General features: G+C 37.7%; 1 protein-coding gene across 1 annotated transcript in view; it reads right to left on the bottom strand.

The window, feature by feature from the left end:
- MALRD1 (MAM and LDL receptor class A domain containing 1) overlaps positions 1-14,705 on the bottom strand; it is a 266,757-nt gene that overhangs the window by 101,748 nt on the left and 150,304 nt on the right. Inside the window, exon 28 of the mRNA XM_083826051.1 lies at positions 4,691-4,871. Coding sequence (XP_083682177.1) covers positions 4,691-4,871 — 181 coding nt within the window. The remainder of the gene's footprint in view (positions 1-4,690; positions 4,872-14,705) is intronic.

Here is a 14,705-nt window from a genome sequence, read left to right as displayed (position 1 = left end):
AATCCCTGTGGGTTAGGATCCGTGGGAAGGCCGGCAAGGCTAGCATCCTGGTGGGGGTCTGCTATAGACCGCCGAACCAGGATGAGGAGACGGATGAGGAGTTTTATAGGCAACTGACAGAAGTTGCAAAATCGTCGGCGCTTGTCCTCGTGGGGGACTTCAACTTCCCGGACATATCCTGGAAACACAACACGGCACAGAGAAAGCAGTCTAGGAGGTTTCTGGAGAGCGTGGGAGATAGCTTCCTGACGCAGCTGGTCAGTGAACCTACCAGGGGTGGTGCCCCACTAGACCTTCTCTTCACAAACAGAGAAGGACTGGTGGGAGATGTGGTGGTCGGAAGCTGTCTGGGGCAGAGTGACCACGAAATGGTAGAGTTCTCTATTCTTGGCGAGGCCAGGAAGGGGACCAGTAAAACTGCTGTCTTGGACTTCCGGAGGGCTGACTTTGAGCTGCTCAGGACGCTGGTTGGCCGAGTCCCTTGGGAGGCGGTTCTGAAGGGCAGAGGAGTCCAGGAAGGCTGGGCGCTCCTCAAGAAGGAAATCGTGATGGCACAGGAGCGGTCCGTCCCCACGTGCCCAAAGATGAGCCGGCGTGGAAGAAGACCGGCCTGGCTCAACAGAGAGTTGCGGCTGGAGCTTAGCAGAAAAAAGAGGGTTTATAATCTTTGGAAAAAAGGGCGGGCCACTGAGGAGGACTACAAGGATGTAGCGAGGCTGTGCAGGGAGAAAATTAGAAAGGCCAAAGCTCATCTGGAGCTCAATCTGGCTACTGCCGTTAAAGACAACAAAAAATCCTTTTACAAATACATCAACGCGAAACGGAGGACTAGGGAGAATCTCCATCCTTTACTGGATGCGAGGGGAAACCTAGTTACTAAGGATGAGGAAAAGGCTGAGGTGCTTAATGCCGCCTTTGCCTCAGTCTTTAGCGGCAATACCGATTGTTCTCCAGACACCCAGTGCCCTGAGCTGGTGGAAGGGGATGGGGAGCAGGATGTGGCCTTCGCTATCCATGAGGAAATGGTTGGCGACCTACTACGGAGCTTGGATGTGCGCAAGTCGATGGGGCCGGATGGGATCCACCCAAGGGTACTGAGAGAACTGGCGGAGGAGCTGGCCGAGCCGCTTTCCATCATTTATCGGCAGTCCTGGCTATCGGGGGAGGTCCCGGTTGACTGGCGGCTAGCCAATGTGACGCCCATCTATAAGAAGGGCCGGAGGGCAGACCCGGGGAACTATAGGCCTGTCAGTTTGACCTCAGTGCCGGGGAAGCTCATGGAGCAGATTATCTTGAGGGTCATCACGCGGCACTTGCAGGGCAAGCAGGCGATCAGGCCCAGTCAGCATGGGCTTATGAAAGGCAGGTCCTGCTTGACGAACCTGATCTCCTTCTATGACCAAGTGACGCGCTTGGTGGATGAGGGAAAGGCTGTGGACGTGGTCTACCTTGACCTCAGTAAGGCTTTTGACACCGTTCCCCACAACATTCTCCTCAAGAAACTGGCTGCTCGGGGCTTGGACTGGCGTACGCTTCGCTGGGTTAGAAACTGGCTGGATGGCCGGGCCCAGAGAGTTGTGGTGAATGGAGTCAAATCTGGTTGGAGGCCGGTCACTAGTGGAGTCCCCCAGGGCTCGGTACTGGGGCCGGTCCTCTTTAATATCTTTATTGATGATCTGGATGAGGGCGTCCAGTGCACCCTCAGTAAGTTTGCAGATGACACCAAGCTAAGTGCGTGTGTCGATCTGCTCGAGGGCAGGAAGGCTCTGCAGGAGGATCTGGATAGGCTGGAGCGATGGGCTGAGGTCAACTGCATGAAGTTCAACAAGGCCAAGTGCCGGGTCCTGCACCTGGGCTGCAACAACCCCAAGCAGAGCTACAGGCTGGGAGATGAGTGGCTGGAAAGCTGCCTGGCCGAGAAGGACCTGGGAGTATTGGTGGATAGTCGGCTGAATATGAGCCAGCAGTGTGCTCAGGTGGCCAAGAAGGCCAACGGCATCCTGGCCTGTATAAGAAGCAGTGTGGCCAGCAGGTCGAGGGAAGTGATTGTGCCCCTGTACTCGGCTCTGGTGAGGCCGCACCTCGAGTACTGTGTTCAGTTTTGGGCCCCTCGCTACAGGAAGGACATGGACGTGCTCGAGCGAGTCCAGAGAAGGGCGACAAAGCTGGTGAGGGATCTGGAGAACAAGTCTTACGAGGAGCGGCTGAGGGAGCTGGGCTTGTTCAGCCTGGAGAAGAGGAGGCTCAGGGGCGACCTCATCGCTCTCTACAGTTACCTGAAAGGAGGCTGTAGAGAGGTGGGGGTTGGTCTGTTCTCCCACGTGCCTAGTGACAGGACGAGGGGGAATGGGCTAAAGTTGCGACAGGGGAGTTTTAGGTTGGATGTTAGGAAGTACTTCTTTACCGAACGGGTTATTAAGCATTGGAACGGGCTGCCCAGGGAGGTGGTGGAGTCACCATCCCTGGAGGTCTTTAAAAGACGTTTAGATGTAGAGCTTAGGGATATGGTTTAGTGGAGTACTTAGTGTTAGGTCGGAGGTTGGACTCGATGATCTTGAGGTCTCTTCCAACCTAGAGAAATCTGTGAATCTGTGAATATACACCATGCAAGTGACAATTCTATGAAAGATTATTATCTCGGGATTCCAACTAACTTTTCTAAACCAATCTTTAAAAAAATGATATTTGGATTGTATTTTGAACTCCAACTGTGCATTTTAAACTCCATGAGAAAGGCCTCCTTTGAATCACCCATCTTCATAAACATTAATTTTCTGAATAGTACACAGGCCTTTTCCTATGCAAAAGCTTTAAGTATGTAAAAATCATCAGTGCAAATGGTGCAACTGCTTTCCCAACAGAGGTTCTTGCTGAAATAATGCTATAAAACAAATAGTTGCTATACTGTAACAAACACAAGTTACTTTCTGAACTGGTTCTCTGCCAAGGTATTTTCATGCAGTACTGGATATAATACACTATTAACATTCAGACTTGCAGTGTCATAGACTAAAACCAGTGTAAATTTCAGCAATTTTAACATTTTGAGAGCTTTAGGATCCTTCATATGACACCTTTCCAACTCCCTATGCAAACAACTTTCTTAAGCACAATGACAACTCTGTGGAATTTTTCTAGTAATATTCTTATAACAACTATTTTCGGATTATCATAAAATACATGGTGTTAAAAGTAAGCAGCAGTATTTCTACATTTTACAAAATATGTTGATACCATCCTTATGAACTTAATGGGGAGTCATCTTCTTCCTTAAAGAAGTAATCCTGCTACTTTTATTTGATGAGTATGTTCATGTAAATGACTGTGAATTGTCTAAATTGTTCTAGCCCCCAAATGGGACAGAAAATCCCAGGAATGGAGTTTAACTAGACCCTACCTTATGAAATACTATGTCTGAGTATAATTCAGAAATAAACTTCAAGAAAGATCAATGTCCTTTTTTCATTCAAGAGTTATAGGGGAATGATGATCTCCCACCTCTTCTTAGGGCATCCTTACCCATTTATTCACGTCCTTTGGAGAATTATTGCATGCCTAGCTATGGGAACAAAGTGGCACTTTGAAAAAGTATGAGGGAATCACAAGCATTCATGTGTCTAAAAAAGCTTTTAAGGGTACATCAGCCTTATAATTTTATTTAAGTTCATGTTGAAGTAGATCCCAAGTTGTATCCATTTTCCATGTCTTGCTTTACACCACAAACACCAAATGGAAAAACTACATTTTTTTCAGATGAAATTAGATAAAAAGATAACAGAATTACAGAATCACAGAATTGTAGGGGTTGGAAGGGACTTCAAGAGATCATCGGGTCCAACCTCTGCCAAAGCAGGCTCCCTAGAGAAACAGATGCTCTCTAGAACTGCACTTTCCATGCTCTAGCCAGAACATGGGCATCCAGATCATGGCAGGAGTTTCAGTTCAGCCTAAATAACCTCCCCCAAATCCATACAGTATTGATACGTGGTCTTATCAATGATTTTGTTACTCAACCAATCTGCTTTTATTGTCACACTGTTTCCTACCAGGGACAGAGACCACATTCTTCCTTAATGGAAACCACAGTTCACTCAGTTTTCTACTTTTCTTAGTTATTGATTGATTAAAGGAAAACTCTGTCTCTGTCTATGTCCACAAAGAGATGCATTTAATAGGATGAATACCTTGTGATGGAGTCACAGGTTTTGTTTTACTTTGATGGCCCTAACATTTGAGCTGAACTGAGAAAAGGAATAGTGACAGTGGTTCATCTGTAGTCTCAACTCATTTTTATGGGAAGAGTCTTTACAATAAAACGGGGAGGCCACAGGTTTCACTTAATATAATCTGACATAATTTATATGAAACTATTATGTACAAAACCAGATACTCAATAACTGAGCAATGAGTTAAACAGAAGGAAAGGTCTTACTCAAAACCAAGTAATGAAACATAAATTCAGACTTTTATTGGATTTATCTGCAGTAATTTACTGTGAGAATGTAGCACTAATGCAACACAGTGTATGAATAGAACACTAATAGAGTTATAAAAGGGAAAATAATGTATTCATAACTGATTTTATGGATAAAGACACTATGATAAAGTCAGTAAAACCATTATATACTTGAGCAAGAACATCTTACATGGCCTTCTGGCATCCCTCTAGAAACCTCCCTCTTGAATTTACCTGTGGTACAGTTGTTGAACTCTATGTCATCTATTGCTGCTCCTCCTCCTAGGTCTATGGTACGAATGCCTTCAAAGATAACTTCAAAATTTCTCAGCTTCCCCAAGTGTAACTCAACTTTGTTCCATTCATCACCATGATTTCCTGATTCACTCCATATTTTCACGGTTCCAACATCAGTCTGAAGTTTGAATAAAATATATACAGTAAAACACATAAGCATGGATTATCAAGTACCAGTTTTTGTATAAAAATATAGAGAAGTCTGTAACACGCCCCTTCATTTTCATCAAGAAATGGTAAACATATGTTTTGCTGGGATATTAGGAAAAATAGCAAAATGAGATGATTACCATAGAAATCACAAACATCAATAATAGATCAAGTCTTGATACAAAAATTACTGTGTGTATGATTGAACTCCAAAACATTTGGTAGAGTAGTATTTAAATTTATATAATACTGAGATGCTTTGTGTTTAGAATACATTACTAAATGCAAAGTTGCTTTTCCATTTTAAAACTAGGGTATCTGATAAGAAGAATCTTTAATATTTGTGATAAAGGTAGTACAAGGGGAAACAACTAACAAATGTCAAATAGTCATGTTTAGTGTAGTTTATCTGAAGTTAAATAAGAACATTCTGACTTTCAAATATGTTAATATATTAAAAAAATCCTTAAATATTCAACCATATCACCTAACTAGCAAGTCAGCAGCAAACAACATGCATTATTTTTTAATAGCTGTATTAGAATGCAGATGCACCAGTTTCAGTTTCTGTGAATAGATGATCCATATAGATGATGACACTGACAATAAATATTTGCAAAAGTTTTTTATATGTCCCAATTTAAATTCTTTATGACTGTATGTCTAATCATCCAAATTATAAAACAAACATTTTTTGCTCTTTTTTTTTTTTTTTTTTTTAACCAAAACCCATTAGTACTCCATCTAGGGTTAATAAAAACATTGTGCAATGCAGCAAACAAGTAAATGTAATGCATAACAAAGGCTCTAAGAAAGCAGTACATGAAGAAACAAGATCTAAGTAAAATAGTTACAACAGTAAAAAATAGCCAGGGAAGTAAAAGACTTACATTTCTTTCTATATAGCGAACCTGTTAGATCAGATTTATGTTAATAAGATTGTCTTATGCATATTAATGATGAGAAAATGAAGCTGGGTGCTTTTGATATTGTATGCTGAATAAGAAAGTGCAGACAAGCATGCACAAAGATATTATATTAGCTGTTTCAGAACCAGGGAATTCACAGAATTATTGATATCTTTTGAAAGGAGGTCCTCAAACCTACCATAGCATAGTTACTGAGGTACGGCTTGATGATGGCATTTTGGTGTTTTGGAAAATCTTCATTAATAAATATATTTAATTATTTAATGCATATACATATTTATTCATTAAATTGTTAAATAGAAAACACCAGAAATGATCTCCATAACTGTGTGTGACTGTGTGAAACTTTTACTCCATAAATATTCAGCTGAACAAATCTATTGGTGTATACCTAATGGTACTACACCAGCAGCAATAACATCTCTTTGTAAGTCATGATGATTGATCACAAACAAGTACAGAGGCAATCTTAGGCATTGCTTCTTCAGTGATGTCTCATTGGTTTAAAGCTCACACAAAGAGAAAATAACATAATAGGACATTGTTGGTACTTTGCACCACTAATTCCACATATGACAACTGGTTATGATATTCACAATGCATTTCTCACAGTGAAACTCCTGACTTTTATGTGCTGTCATATCAGAGTTCCATTTGTTCTATAGGGTGCCAGCTGCCTATATTATCAGTTGGTTGATAGTCAAGTTAGGGGGATTGAAACCAGAATGAATACTAGAACCTTTCTAAAAATTCCACTTAAATTTCTATTTGGAAACAAAGTGTAGAGGAATCTACATTAACAAACAGTTCAACAATAGTAAATACTGTAATTCATGCTAATTTTAGCAGAGGTAAAACAGTTTTTCAAATCTAACAAATTTACTCATATTATTTTTGTTCATCACATATACAGTCAACAATATAACTTAATTATTCTGGTAACTCTGAAGTCTCCATTCCCTTGATTTTAACGTTTTTGAATAACCTCCAAAAGAGTATTACATATTATTGGGTAATTTGTTTATTATGAAAACATCTTCCATCTATTCACGACAAGAATAAAATGCATTGTTTTGATGAGTTTTATTTGGCTTTGATGTTTCCAACATGGAATACAAAACAAATCTTAGAAGAGAAGAACTTTTTAACATTTTATTAATTTGTTGTTTCTGGAAACTCTTTTGTCTGCCCTTGGAAAATGGAAAAAAATTCTCAGACATTATCTATAAGAAACTACTCACTAATTTTACAAAAGCAGTTCAGTGCTGTGTATTAGTAGTGAATTTAGGAGAGTTAATAACGGAATTCCTTTCAATTTATGCATTTTAATGAGATAGAAACATTCAAAACTTTTGTGTATCGCAACATTAATCTCCAAATCTATAAAAAATTGCATGTTTAAGTTCAGATATATAGAAGTCAGTGGAACTTCTTTCAATGTACAGAGATAAATATTTATATAAATTCTGAAAGTGCTAAATGTAGCGTAGTTAACCGTAATATAAGCCTCAGTTGTGTTGATAGCCATGGTGGCATAACCATGAAATATCAAGTCTTTACGCACTTACGGGAACTAGAGCTTTATTATTATTATTATTATTTTTTATCCCTTCCCCCCTCCACATCTCCTAGGAGACACTGAAATATGTAGAAAACTTTTTGCTAGAATGAAGATTTTTCAAATAGAAATTTTACAAAAAAATAAAAACAAACAAACAAAGGTGTTCATGTCTTTACATTTCACAAAATCTCAAATATGGGTATGCTAGCAAAACAGAATAGAAAGCCATTTCTTTCTCTGAGTTCAACAGTAACAGTTCCTATACAACAGCAGCATTTCAAAAAGCATGAAAGGCTGATTTTTCACTTGCTCAGCTACAGCTCTACAGAGCAAAATGACAAAAAAAAAAAAACAAAACATCACCGACATAACTGAATGAAGGCTGTTCTAATCTGGAGTGCAAAGTCCCTTCAAAAATACGTGCACACTGTCTGCATGAAACAACTAAGAAGAGGTATGAAAAGGAGTGACAGGCAGGTTGTCAGCTCTCCTCCCCAGGTCCAGACAGTGGAGCTGGCTTGGCTAAGGGATGTAAGCTATACATTTTTCCTGGATACGTACTTGGCATGTGGGAATCATAGTTTGTACTCTTTGCAGATTCTATTTATGAATTATTATTTTATTTTATTTATTCATTTAATCTGTCTAGCGCTTTGGCATTTCTTTCATATCTTTGGAATGTATTTGCTTCAAAAACATAAATGCGGCCTGGGGGTGGGAGGAAATCAGTCTGTGCTTTGGCGTTCCCATTGCATCCAGAAATCCTGTGGTTTTTTTTGTTGTTGTTGTTGTTTTGTTTTTTCATTCCAAACTACATGTATTAATGTAGAAGACATATATGAGAATCAGAAGAAATGTATCTCAGCATAGAGGAGGACTGAGGCCAGAGTCACCTTTCTTTCTGTTTTGGTGAGGCTGTTCTACTGACACACACACATACTGAGTGTCTGGATTGCTCTTCTACCTGGCCTGATGGCAACAGGTCCAGTCTAACTCTATGCTCCACTAGACTGATAAAAGATAATTAAGATTTGTGGCTTTGGCTGATAATATCAACACTGTCCATGTGTGGGGGTTGATCATGCTGGCTAATGGTCAGGGTGAAAATCCTGTTTTCCTACTAAGGCAGGTAAACTTGCAGGAGCCTAGCTGCATGTAGTACTGTAAAAATAATATATATATTATATTATATTACATATTATATTATGTTATTATGTAGTATATAATATATATCATATATATTTACTATATTTTATTTTATATATATATATATATATATATAATTAAAAAAAAAGCTATGATCTGTCTTGCTACCACTCATCCACATCTCTGGTTTCAGCCCTCTTCTGCATTGTAAACATCATACCCTGCGCAACACATTCCCTTCTTTGCTACAATTGCTTGAGCTTAAGCTAGTCTCTTTTCCTCATGCCAGTACTTTTGTATCAAAGCCATATGTGTATCTTTCTTACTTGTCATGACATTCACCTTGGCCTTCCTTCCAGTTCAGTTTTGTTCACCTCACACTCTAACTTCCCTTAACTTCTCCCTTTCATATCTAAAACCAGGTCATCATCCACTTTCCCATGTGCATTGTTGCCAGCACTTCCACTCCAGCTAAGCACAATGATAAGATACTTGCATCACTTGCACTATTACCATCCCACCATTCTCAGCCTAAGGAGATGTTTCAAAGAAATATAAAAAACAACATCCAGAAAACAGGGTATATGGAAGGAAACAGACCTTAACAATACCACATCACTTCTAATACATGACAACCACCTTTTTTTTTTTTTGTTCATACTAAACTGTCTAGTTGATATTTTTCTTCCCCAAAACACACACTGAGACTACTAAAACCATATGTGAAGAGGATGTTTTGGTTTCATGATCTGAAAAGTTATTAATTGTATGTCACTGCCCTCTATGGGTCGAACACAGTGGAAGGCCAAGCTGAGGTGATAAACCAACCCCAACCTTAGGGAAAGTTTACCGTTTAAAAGACATTTCTATTGGCTTGTAGCAGTTAAGTCCCGGTCTTCCACTGTCCCATCATGCTCATTGATAAAGGTTGTCAAAGAGTGGGAGAATTACAGTCCAAGAAAACCATGAACTGTTTAGATCTGTACAATTATACGTCTTGCCATATTGGAAAATTCCTATTCATATGCAGAGGATTTTTTTTACCTACCCTCTTATGCTCTGACGGGAGTATTTCTTAACAATTTCATTACATGGCAATTCAGAATCTTCTCCATGCTTGCCTTCGTCTGAAGAATGATCTAAATGCTTACAACCACTCTTCTGAGAACCTCATGGGGATATAGCATATCTTGCTGGTCTCAATATCCTCATGAACTCACTTGAGGACACTAAAAATGAAGGAAAAGGAAGAATTTCTTCCTCTCATAGAATTCCTTTTACTTTGTGGCTGGGTTTAACGTTTTCCCTATGCAGCAGAGGCCACTATTACTCTTAAGGCTACATTTCTAATGCAGTCAGAACAATATTAGAAACTGAATCCAGAGCATGCAATAGGAGCATGTAATTCTCCCTCACAAGATATTGGAAAGAAAGTTCTTATGAATCCACTCTCCACCAGAAAAATACACTAAGAATTCCAACTTGAATATAAAGGTTCTGACATGAGACAATCTGCTTTGTTAATTCTGCAGTGAAAGAACAACAAAACCCAGGTTTTGCTCTCAGTCTGTACCTCTCCTATTCATGTTGTGAGCTGAGAGGAATTCAGAATCTTTCTCTGGCTCATTTACATCGATATTTGTTTCAGTAGAGCCACAGGAAATGAAGCCAAGCTTACCAAACGGATGGAGGCAATAAAAACATTTGCTAAATATTCCTGGACTCCTCAAATCAAATATACTAGAGGGCTTTTTAATCAGAGAGAGAATATTTTAAAATGAATAATCAAAAACCATTAACTGTTTATTATTAATACTATATAAAGACTTTTCAGATTGACAGTATCAAAAGGCTTCCTGAAATCTTTCTGTGGAACCATTTTGACTTTTGAAAGAAGTCTCTTTTAAAATTATTTTTAAACATTTAGGAAAAAGCTTTTCTCCTCTGCTTTCACATTCATTTGAAAACAGCATCTTCCTGACAAACTGTTGCCATACAGATTTTTTTAAGCAGAATATATGCTATACAAAGCACAAAAACGTATTATAGAAACAACATGATGCAAGTTTAACTGTCACTGTTCATTTCTCTACTTTTTCATGCATGCTAATCCTTCTGTTTCACACGAGTATTTCAGGAAGGCAGTTTATTTTTCAGGCTATGTCTTCTTGGTTCAGAATCAAAAGTATTTTCATGATGTGCAAATTAAATTTACTAATAAATATGTTTTTAATGAAGTTTTATTTTATTTGCAGTAATGTCATCATTAGAGCTTTTTGATGGCTGACCATGTAGTTTAAAGCGGGGGCATCGCACAAATACTGCTTCTCTGCTTCTCCCTTTTACTCAGCAAGGAGGGGAACACAGTCCTGCACTTTTACATGTACATCCAATAAACAAGACATAGGAAGAAAAAACACAACTTTTCCTCATTTGCCCATATTTTAAAGATATTTTCTGTGAAGCAGTGGCTCTCTAAATCAAAAATCAGTGAATATCTTTTCTGACATTTTTAATACTATCTATCTGCTTATTTAGTTCTCACTGCTTGAGAGTTAGCCCTATTTTCAGAAGGTGCTGAGCACCTTCTAAATAGATTTTGGCAGTCGTTACCTCAACACTGCAGTGCACAGAATACTCGTATATTTTTAAAGATAAAAAAGTTCCTAGGACTAAGTTTTTCATACGTTTTTGGAAGAAAAACAATGCACACAACTGCAATATAACTGAATGATGCTTTCTAGCAGAATCTATCTTAAAATGAAAAAAAAAAAAAAAAGTGAATTGTCTTCTTCACCTAAACTTTTCAAAGCACTTGACAGATTCTAACTCTTCATTTCTCACCAATTTTCTCTTAAAACTTAACTTCCTAAAATAATATTGCTTAGATTATTTTAAAAAAGTAATAACCCTGCCAGGACTTACCTAATATTTTGTTCAAACAAAAAAAGTTCTACATCAGGTAGATCAATCCACATACAGTATCAACTTATTACAATAATTTAAATGAGTCAAAGTATTAACCCGAGTCAAGATTTCTTCATCTAAGATTTGAATGTTCAGTTCACTTTTTTTTTTTTTTTTTTTTTTCTGATTCAGTGGCAGCAGAATTCTGACAGAACTATCTAATGTTTTGAAATTTTCACTGTTGGAGATGATGGACAATCACAGAATCACAGAATTGTAGGAGTTGGAAGGGACCTCAAGAGATCATTGAGTCCAACCCCCCTGCCAAAGCAGGTTCCCTAGAGCAGGCTGCCCAGGTAGGCGTCCAGACAGGCCCTGAATAAGAATAACTCAGAAGAAAAGTCTACATATTTAGAACACTCCCACTGGGGTCAGGATCGGATAGCTCTGGGAGAGATTTCTGCTGGTTTCTTAGACTGTATGAGAACATTCTGAGAAACCCAAGCTGAAAAAGAATTAAAAATGTCTTAATACAGGAAAAAAATTATCAAGATGAGGAAATAAAAGGAGATTTTTCAGGAAGCTGGTGACATGAACAAAGGTAAGAACAGATAATAATGTCATGAAAGTGTGAGTTATGAATGAGCACGTCTTCTGGCGTGCTGTCAATCACCATGGTGATAACAATTCAGTACAAACTGCTCAGTGGCACTTTATAACAGCACTAGTTACAACAAGTCTTCTCAGTTTTGACAGTCTACTTTCTTTCAGAGAAAGACATGTACTCTGTATAGTAAGTGTAAGTTCGAAGTGTACGCAAAGGCAAATAAAGCATTTGTACATGTTGTTAATCATGTAGAAAAATCCATTACAACAATAGCTACATACAATTCTTCTTTTAGCTACTGCTTTGAAAATTTGTCCCTCTCTTTAAATAAGCTTGCAGAGACTTGTGGTTAACATAACTGTTAAATTTCAAAAATCACTGTGAATTATCTGAAGATATAAGTTCTGCATCAAACATATAATTCCAAAAGCATTAAGTCCACATAGAAGAGCTCTGAGACAGACAAATAGAAACAATTTCAACGTAGGGAGAGCTTTTAAAGTTGAACTTTACACTTTCCACCCCTATGCTGAGGGATTCTGAAATATTCAGAGAAACAGAGGTAACTAATACAATAAATAAATAAAGGGGGAAGGGAGAAGCAGGTAACAGAATTTAACAGTCTACAGTTTAGTGTCTCAAAGGACAGGAAAATGTACATGATGAGTAATGAAACAGCAAGTTTTACTTTAGGAATATATCAGTGGAGAGTGATGAGCTTACTCAAGTCAAAGTTACTTCAATGGAGATTTATGATTCTCAGCGCTGAAAATAATTCATTAAAAATAAGTTTCTCTCTAATTTTTCAGAGTTATATTTTGAAAGAAACCAGAAATGCTGTTTAGTATGCCTCTGCCTTCTATAAAAACAATTCAAAAAGAAACTTCAAACTGATCAAATGGTATCTTTAAGAAATTATTTGATCCAGGCAAAATGTATACTGCATAAATACATTAGCATGCATGAAAAATTGGCTTCACTTTAAAGGATAACTTACAAAATCATATAATTGCATTTCCACAGTGCATCATAGGAAAGATGAAAACAGCAAGATGAAACACTGATATTTCAGCCTCTGAGCCTTTTATTAGACATTTTGCATATATTAGTCTCAGCAGGTTTATGTAATAATAGTTAATGACAAAGCCCATTCATCTATCCCTTTCATTTTCTCCTTAGTGCAAAGCAATATGATTTTCACTCTCTGAAATATCTTGTCCATAATTTTAATTTTAAAAATTAATATTACTATTATAAAAGAATATTCATTATAATGAGCAGTTTTGATGAAACTTATACCACTGATGACATTCCTATTTTTTTTTTTTTTCAAATGCACCAGTTGAGGAATTCAGGAATCTCATAGTGAATTCCTTCAGAGTATCAGAAGGCATTAACATCTCACCCTGTTGAGAGTGCCAGCACTTGTGATATTTCTAGGAGCTAAATTGTAAGACTGCTCTTTCTTAATTGCTGTAAATCCGGAGTTGAGAAAAGCCAGTTTCAAAAACACTTTGATAAAAAGTGACTGGTAATTCATTTGGAGACATAATTTTGTTTCAAGCAGGTAGTTATTTAAAGGAATGACAAGTTGCAAAGATGAAGTTATTGCTAAAAAACTCTTATTTTGGAAAAGAAATCTATACTGGGAATATAAGAATAATTTACTGATTGTCTTTGAAATATTCCGTCAGTATCATCTTCTTAAAAGCTTGATTTATCCTGTAACAACTATTAAATCAGTTAGATTTCGTTGTAGTCAGCTTTCATTTATAACCAAGAAAACACATTTGTTTCTTGTTTGCATCTTTTTAGATTCCCCTGATATGCTTGCCATCATATATATCTACATGTTTAGGCTGTCCAAATACATCTTCATTCCATATGTTACCCTCACCAATGATAACAGCGCAATAAAATGGCTCTTCTTTTTTAAAAGGGTATTCATTATGCACCTTGTACTATTACCTCCTGCCTTAGTTTCCCTGCCCTCCTTTATCCTCATGTGCAAAATTTTCTTCTTTATTCCCTTGAATAATCCACCTTTGCGTGATTTTGTTCTTTTAGGTAGATTAAGGGATATAACTGTGATCCCTTCCCTTCCTTTTTTTTTTTTTTCCTTCAGTTTTACTGCAAAGACTAACAAACGCATCAAAAACATTTTATAAGACAATTAACATAATGAGTAATTTAGTTTCACTTTGTCTGAAACTTTGCCACACCTTTGTTTTAATCACGTTTGACAGGTTTCCTCAGTTTATTCCCATCTTAGTGTTGAGGCAACTATAATTCTCTGGAAAAGCAAACTCATATGGGAAATAACATTATAAAAACTAGAAAAATTTTGGGCAACTATTACAACAACCTGTAGTGCCAATATAAAGACAGTATGCTAGGCATCATGCAGTGCTAAAGTCCTTGGACTATGATAGAAAAGTTAAACCTTAATTTATACTGACTTCCTAAAAAAATGCAGAACATGTACAGTAACGGATGTCACAAAAGTTTATGAATCAAAACCATAAAAAGACATTTGCAGATGTGAGATAACTTGAAATCTGTCATAGTTTTCCTCCTATAGAGCATATGTTGAAGTCACTATATTGGAATACATGAGAGGCAAAACCATATTCCAGTTTCAGTTTTTGTTTA

This window comes from Anser anser (assembly GCF_964211835.1).
Source record: "Anser anser genome assembly, chromosome: 2".
NCBI classification, from domain to species: domain Eukaryota; kingdom Metazoa; phylum Chordata; class Aves; order Anseriformes; family Anatidae; genus Anser; species Anser anser.
This window is presented reverse-complemented; position numbering and strand designations above follow the sequence as displayed.